This window comes from Amia ocellicauda, chromosome 11, assembly GCF_036373705.1.
Source record: "Amia ocellicauda isolate fAmiCal2 chromosome 11, fAmiCal2.hap1, whole genome shotgun sequence".
NCBI classification, from domain to species: Eukaryota; Metazoa; Chordata; class Actinopteri; order Amiiformes; family Amiidae; genus Amia; species Amia ocellicauda.
In genome coordinates this window covers 30,663,311-30,671,792 of record NC_089860.1, presented here as the reverse complement: position 1 = coordinate 30,671,792, position 8,482 = coordinate 30,663,311, and the positions used below count along the sequence as shown (strand labels likewise).

At 37.2% G+C, this 8,482-nt stretch overlaps 1 protein-coding gene across 1 annotated transcript; it reads left to right on the top strand.

Annotated features, from left to right (window-relative positions):
• The first annotated feature begins 1,177 nt into the window (after positions 1-1,177).
• LOC136762808 (uncharacterized) lies at positions 1,178-4,791 on the top strand. The gene is made up of 5 exons (XM_066716344.1): positions 1,178-1,470; positions 1,806-2,093; positions 2,305-2,433; positions 2,917-2,969; positions 4,513-4,791. Exons 1-5 carry the CDS (start codon positions 1,332-1,334, stop codon positions 4,648-4,650), a joined length of 747 nt encoding a protein of 248 aa, XP_066572441.1. The 5' UTR covers positions 1,178-1,331; the 3' UTR covers positions 4,651-4,791.
• The last annotated feature ends 3,691 nt before the right edge of the window (positions 4,792-8,482 follow it).

Genomic DNA, 8,482 nt, shown 5'->3' with positions numbered 1-8,482 from the left:
CACAGTGTGTCAATCACACTCAAGAGACAAAACTCGACCCTTCTAGCCCCGTATGACATAATTTGGTCGCATATTTAATATTTTGGTTGTTTTTGACATTCTGTTAACAAATGACACTTTTTTGTCGCGTTTTTACTACATAATACATGTTTTGGTTTGCGTATGACATTATTTGTTCCAATATAACGGTATTGACTGCCCTGTACCACGTTCGATCTGTCTTTTTGGTTTTGACTGTAGTGTTATAATACTTTATTTTTTTCATTCAAAATAAATTTAAATCCTATTGATGTTTTATTTTACATACAACTGTAATCTATTAATCTGTTCGTTTTCACATTTGTAGGAAATGGCATTTTACTTTTTATCACTTTCTATACAAAGTACATTATTTATCATACTGCATGTGGGATATTGACTTATGTTGGACTTTATTTATTTATTCATTCATTAATTCAATCTTTTTTTGCAGTGAAAGAGTTCCGTGTCAATGTGGGAGACAAAGCTGTATTGCCTTGTGCAGACCATCATGTGCAGCACAAGGAGACACTCAGTTGGTATAAAGAGTTAGAAAATGTTCGCATTTTACTGGTCTCAGTTAACAGTGCTGGACTTATTCTATACTCAAAGCCTCTGTTGGACAGAAAGATTTTGCTGAATGGCTCTTCTCTAACCATTCAGTACAGCAGGGAGGTGGACGAGGGCATTTACTCCTGCAAGTGGTGTACTACACATCCACACGGTGACTGTAACAGTGTCAGCAGACTGACTGTCTTAAAAGGCAAGCCTTTATTAAATTAAATGAGCAAACGTTACATTTCAAATTTATTTTCCTACATAATTACCTTTTTAATGTGTATAGACTACAACTGTTTGTTGTAGGTGTTTTAAAGCTGTTGCAGAAACTTGCTCTGGTCTGATTTACTTATTTAAAGTTGTTTTACATTTCTGAAAGTAGGTTTGCAGATTAGATTATAGATAAAGTCCATGTTGCCTACTCGGAATGCCTGATGTGTTATATTTACTGATTAATGTTATGGGAGAGAGAACATTTTTTATTTTAAAACTCATAATTTCCTCATGTATTAAAATTAGATTTGCAGTATTTTTAATTTGGACAAGTCTTCCTTGGGTTCTGTCATACTAATTCTAAGTGTAATTTACTTGTTTCAGGACCACGTTCCACCATCACAAAAAATGTATACATTGCCACGGGTCACTCCTTTATACAACCTTGTGCACACCATTTGACAGCAGTGAAATGGTTCTTTCAAGCCATTGGGGAAGAGAGATCCCTCAATGTCTCTTACTTTGCAAATGGGACAGAAAGGATGTCCCTGCTGCCCAACGCCTCTCTTCTCATCCGGGACGTCCTGGGCACAGACGCTGGCAACTACAGCTGCTGGAGGGAGAGCAGCAGTGACCCAGACAGACAGAGGCTGCTCTCTCTCACTGTGTGTGTGCTGACAGGTGAGGCACTGCATGTATTCAGTGTATATAATTAAGAAGTATCAGTTCCTTTGTATCAAATAATTAGGAATTTACACGTTTACACGTGTTAGTGATCAGACAGGCTAAAACTTACCTTTCCAGGCTGTAAAGTAAAAAAAAACAAAAAAAACATGGAATCTAAAATTGTCATCAGTTACACTTTCTTCATGTGTTGAAATCCAATCCTGTTTCTTTTTTTATCTAAATAATTACATGTCATTGCTACATTAGGTCATAAATACTGCTATAGTGTATATATGGATATACTATTAGCCATCCATATACAGGTTGTCACAACGTGTTTTCCATTGCAGTCACAGCGGACCAGGTCAGTCCAGTAAGCAGGGGCTTGCAGACTGTCCTGAACTGCAGTCTGCTGTGTGGGAGCACTGGGGACCCGGCTGTCCTGTCCTGGAGCCACAGTAATGGGAGTGAGCTGGAGCCTGGAGTGGAGACGCATATCAACACGTCTACTGGGGTGACTTCTCTGCTGAGGATTCGCCCCACAGAGAACACGACACTGAGGTGCGCTGTCCAGGTCAGAGGAGAAGAGAGAGTGAGCATGGAGTTCACCGTTCACACGCACCGTGATGCTGCTCTCGGTAAGGGGGGAAAGCACTGTCCTTAAGATGGAAGATTTGGACCTACACAAAAAAGAAAATGCAAAAAAGTTTATTTAGCAGAGTTTTATGTACAGCAGAAATATACTAATGTACAAATACTTGGAAATGATTAATATTAAAACCAAATTCATATACATTACGTTCTATTCTTGTACATAAAGTATAACTTTTTGTTTGCTTGCTTTCCTAGGAAACGACACAGTGCTAAGTAATCCCTCTTCTGACTCACTGGCTCCTGTCCTGGGGGCTCTGGCCAGCTGTCTGTCCATTGTCACTATTCTCCTACTGTGTTTTCTGTGCAGACGAACTGCTGCTAAAGGTAAAGCTCAATACAGTGCTTTTAAGAAACTTCTTCTGCTTTTGATTTCTACAGGCCTGTGTATTATTTTCCAAAGCTGATTATTTCTCTCCATTATAGTTCTGGATTCATATTCAGCCTTTTGCTTGGCAGCTTCAATCTATGCAGTGCTTGATCTATTCAGTGAAACTATTTTCTTAAGCTTAATCAATTAATCCATTAACTATGAATTAAACTAGTAAAAGTTAATGGGGTGGGAAGTGGATTAGTTAGCTCTAAATCATAAAGGATCGGGTAGGGGCAATAACCTGTTCAATACATGAAACCGAAGAGTTTTTGTTTCCTAACTGTTGAAAGACCAATAGCTTTATTTGTTTTAACTGGAAAATGCAGATTAGAAATTAACACACATTCTGTTCTGAGGAAACATGAAAACAAATGTATTTTTTCTGTGTTTATTATGCATGTTATTTTAAAATATATTCACAGGTTTTTCTCCTTCAGGAAACAAGAATTCTGTTGCAGAATCCAGAGCTGGGTCTTCAAGGAGGGAAGAGGTACCTTTGTTAAAATAATACCAGTTTACAGTAATTGTACCAATTTCTGAGAATCATTATTATATTTGTTCAAGTGTTGAAAGCTGCCTTCAAAGACTTGTTGATATTCATGTCAGTGGGTGGGAGGGGGGTTTCTGTGAGGATAGCCTATTATTTACATCAGTGTCAAAATGAGTGTCGTTACACTGCAATAAATGCATCATTTACAGGCTTGTAACACATCCATAGTTGTCTTTGTTGTTATTTATTGGACAGTCACGGTTTATCTCCCGTTAATTAAATTTTTGAAAAATGATCATTATAAACTGTAAATGTAACATTGATTGATAAGAATGTCTGACCCAATGCACGCCTTAGGGCTATGATGCATTGTATTTTGTTTTTAGTTCACATTACCTAAGACCTATACTATAGAGGATAATCCATGCCAAAATTAAAATAAATAGATAGAAAATAATACATACATAAATAAATAAATGAATAAATAAACGTTGTATTTCAACATTTATTTCTAGTTATTGAATTTATTAATTTATTCAAATTGAATCGATCCACACTACACAGTGTATTGGATTAGCCAATAAGCGCACTGGATCCCACCCATGTAAAAGCACTCTGAGAAATGTAAATAGCAAAGCGGCAAATGGAAAATAAATAAATTAATAAATGTTGAAATAAATAAATATGTTGAAATAAATACATAAATAAATGTCAGTTTATTTATTCAATTATTTATTTCAACATTTATTTATTTATTAATTTATTTCAACATTAAGTAATTAATTAAAATGTATTTGTATTTATTTTTAATTTTGGCATGGATTATCGTCCATACTATACTGTATGTGGTGTATATTGTATTTTGTATTGTTTGCATTTTAATGCATTATGTAATATCAATAATAATAATAATAATAATAATAATAATAATAATATAGTGTGTTCTTTCATTATCTTCTCGATGTATAATAAAAACAACTTTGTAATAAGGTCTCACACTGCAATCAATTTAACTGAAATTCTTCAGTTTTTTTACATAATCAAGAACTGAGATGATCAGTCTTATTTTGAACAATACACTGGATATTTTGGATTATTCATACTGTACTACCAAAATGAATCAGATTTGCCACTGTCCATTTTACATGAAGGAAACTTTCTTTCTGAACACCTACAATTTCATACATGAACAAACAGTGTAGCCTATCCAGTGTTATGTATTTTTAAAAGCTACTGTCTACGATTGATGAGTCAAACCGCAATAGAGTAGAAGGTGGTTCAAAGTTTTGATTTGGTCTTTTCATTTACTAAAATTATAAAATGGAAAAGACACATCACTGGTACTTTACTTATGCACTCATACTAACACAACAGTTGGTGTATTAAATCAGTTATTTTAGGCACTGCGATAGTTCCCCTTTAAATTGTCCTAGCTGTCAAATGGTGTTAGTGGTACCTTACAGCATTAATAAATATCTGCTGTCAATATACCCAAAATTGTTAAGACTATAACTCATGTTAATATGCATTTTTAATTTTCCAGTCCTGTGATGCAGATGTTGACATGCAATATGCCGTCCTTGAAATTAGGAGACCAGTCCGAAGTCAGGCCAGTTCCAGAACACAGGACGAGCCCGTGTACAGCTCTGTTTATTTTCACGCACACAGTTCTGCAGCATGAAGGGAAACCGTGCATCTTAATACCAAATATCCTCAGTATCAGGGTTGGACATGGTGGAGCTCTAGTGTTATGTTACAAACATCTCCATCTGGAGGATTTTAAATTATTGTCCATGTATAGGAGAACACACTGTGTAAAATGATTTTGTTGATTTGTTTTGCATATTGTAAATATATTATTTAAATAAATATATATTTTTTTCAAGCAGAAGTTTATATTTCTTGTGCCCATGATAATGATATAACATTGATCTAATATGTATCGTGTGCAGAAAGGAGGTCTGACCGAGATTATTACTGCCCACCACAGGCGCTCCACAGTAGTGTGATAGTGTCTTTGACCCACATTGTATGTGTGTGTATTTACCAGCCTACACTTTATCATATTTTACCATGGTACACTGTACTTTAACATGAATTTACAACGTTACCACTAATTTACCATGATTTGTTTAACATTTGTACTATGGTTTTACCATGTTATGTATACTATGCTACACCACAATACACACACCTTACTGTATTTTACCACAGTACACCACAATATCATCTAGGGAAAAGTGTCACAACTGCACTACAGGTCAAAAGTTGTAGAACACCCTAATTTTTCCATTTTATTTAAATGTAAGCAGTTCAAGTGAATAACCTGAAATTGTACAAAGGTAAGTGGTAAACTGCCAGAGGTTCAAAAAAAGTTTAGGTTACCAAAAACTGAAAAATAATGTAAATTTCAGAGTTATATACACCCTCTTAAGCATTATTTAGTAGTGTTACGCACAGCTATGCACAGAAGTGACACTATTCCAACAATGCGCACATCGTTTGAAAGCTTATTCTCTTGGCAATCAGTGTGTTTCATCCTCAAACACATCTGATTTACAGTTTCTGTGTCGCCCACTGTCATTCAGAGCCCAGGGGGTAAACGAGCAGTCTGCCAGGGGGGTCTCATTCAGACGATCACAGAGCACTCACTTTCAATCAAATTTCCTTGCAAATAGGCTTGCTTTGTTCAGAACAACCTAACGATTAATGCAGTATATATATTATTTGATGTTCTATCAAACACAGATGATGTAAAATCGTTGTGTATTGGTCATGACTGGTTCAGTGTGAACACGTAACCAACTACGCCACCTCGGTTGGTGAGCGAGACAGGAACTCGCAACCCCCTATTTATTTCCCCCAGGCAGGCTCGATCGGACCCAAGACACAACAGCAGGAGGTAAACGATAACACGGGTTGGTTTCAATTGCACAGGGCACGAAGACTGTGCTCAAGCAATGACCAGGAAAGATAATCAAAGTATAAGTGCCTTTAATGATCAGGGCACAATGAAAGCTAAAATACCCTACCCAAATCAAACTTTCATGGGATACCAAACACTTGGCTAACAACACAACAGTGAAGAGTGCACATGGGATTAAAGAGGAGCACACAGATTTGGTGCCCTTTTAAGGGTACCAGAGGGGTTTGTCAGTTTAAAGGGTTAAATGTTGTTAAACAAAACGATTCCATGATTTATTTTTTATCCCCAAATTGTTTATTTGTTCTATGCTTTCATTTCAGAGTACATTAAACTGCGTACATTTCAATAAAAACTGGAGACAATTAGGTGTTCTAAAACTTGAGACCGGTAGTGTATATTTGGCCCATGGTCCTGGATGACCTTTCTTCCTTAGAACACTTTTAAGATGCCTTCTACTTTTGTCATTTCCTTATTGGACTTGCATTTGCATATTATAAAGGGATTATGATGTAAAACAGCTTAAATACTATTGGGGCTATTTCGATTATGATCAATACTGCTAATACTTAAATATACTTATAGTAACTTACATATTATCATGAGCATAAAGTGAGGGAAAAAAGTATTTGATCCCCTGCTGATTTTGTACGTTTGACCACTGACAAAGAAATGATCAGTCTATAATTTTAATGGTAGGTGTATTTTAACAGTGAGAGACAGAATTACAACAAAAAAATCCAGAAAAACGCATTTCAAAAAAGTTATAAATTGATTTGCATGTTAATGAGGGAAATAAGTATTTGATCCCCTATCAATCAGCAAGATTTCTGGCTCCCAGATGTCTTTTATACAGGTAATGAGCTGAGATTAGGAGCACTCTCTTAAAGGGACTCTCCTAATCTCAGCTCGTTACCTGTATATAAGACACCTGTCCACAGAAGCAATCAATCAATCAGATTCCAAACTGTCCACCATGGCCAAGACCAAAGAGCTGTCCAAGGATGTCAGGGACACGATTGTAGACCTACACAAGGCTGGAATGGGCTACAAGACCATCGCCAAGCAGCTTGGTGAGAAGGTGACAACAGTTGGTGCGATTATTCGCAAATGGAAGAAACACAAAATAACTGTCAGTCTCCCTCAGTCTGGGGCTCCATGCAAGATCTCACCTCGTGGAGTTTCAATGATCATGAGAACGGTGAGGAATCAGCCCAGAACTACACGGGAGGATCTTGTTAATGATCTCAAGGCAGCTGGGACCACAGTCACCAAGAAAACAATTGGTAACACACTACACCGTGAAAGACTGAAATCCTGCAGCGCCCGCAAGGTCCCCCTGCTCAAGAAAGCACATGTACAGGCCCGTCTGAAGTTTGCCAATGAACATCTGAATGATTCAGAGGAGAACTGGGTGAAAGTGTTGTGGTCAGATGAGACCAAAATCGAGCTCTTTGGCAACTCTTTGGCAACTCAACTCGCCGTGTTTGGAGGAGGAGGAATGACCCCAAGAACACCATCCCCACCGTCAAACATGGAGGTGGAAACATTATGCTTTGGGGGTGTTTTTCTGCTAAGGGGACAGGACAACTGCACCGTATCAAAGAGATGATGGACGGGGCCATGTACCGTCAAATCTTGGGTGAGAACCTCCTTCCCTCAGCCAGGGCATTGAAAATGGGTCGTGGATGGGTATTCCAGCATGACAATGACCCAAAACACACAGCCAAGGCAACAAAGGAGTGGCTCAAGAAGAAGCACATTAAGGTCCTGGAGTGGCCTAGCCAGTCTCCAGACCTTAATCCCATAGAAAATCTGTGGAGGGAGCTGAAGGTTCGAGTTGCCAAACGTCAGCCTCGCAACCTTAATGACTTGGAGAGGATCTGCAAAGAGGAGTAGGACAAAATCCCTCCTGAGATGTGTGCAAACCTGGTGGCCAACTACAAGAAACGTCTGACCTCTGTGATTGCCAACAAGGATTTTGCCACCAAGTACTAAGTCGATGGGTATTCTGTCCCTCACTGTTAAAATACACCTACCATTAAAATTATAGACTGATCATTTCTGTCAGTGGGCAAATGTACAAAATCAGCAGGGGATCAAATACTTTTTTCCCTCACTGTAGCTATTATACTACAGCTTTTACATACTATTACTGATGCATACTATTACTAGCCTACTTTAGTTCGTGATTACGAACTACTACTACTTCGATTACAAACTAACATTATTAACCTACATTTCTACTATCATAAAAATAATACATATATTTCATGTAAAAAGTACTCTCCCGTGCAAAGTATCTTCAGATAAGTTAAATCCTAGTTATTATTAGTATCAGTAGACGTAGTACTAAATAATATTAAAGACAACCTTTAATCAAATAAGTGTTTAGCGTTTATGATGAGCATACTTATAGAGTATGGACAAAGCCTATGTTTTTCCTTCAAAATTATTAACAATAATCTTCATCATCAGCATAATAATAATATAGTATATATTGTTTATGATAGAGACTCTATTGATTGTTGGTGCGTATTCACGGTCCTGCTGAGACTATTTGTATCTCCCTGTGGGGTAATGATTTCAC

Bases quoted from the DNA above. Each gene is read 5' to 3' on its own strand.
- LOC136762808 (XM_066716344.1), top strand. From the start codon at position 1,332: ATGTCCCTGCTGCCCAACGCCTCTCTTCTCATCCGGGACGTCCTGGGC. The intron at 2,434-2,916 runs GTAAAGCTCAAT...TTTCTCCTTCAG, and splicing joins CAGACGAACTGCTGCTAAAG to GAAACAAGAATTCTGTTGCA. The intron at 2,970-4,512 runs GTACCTTTGTTA...TTAATTTTCCAG, and splicing joins GGTCTTCAAGGAGGGAAGAG to TCCTGTGATGCAGATGTTGA.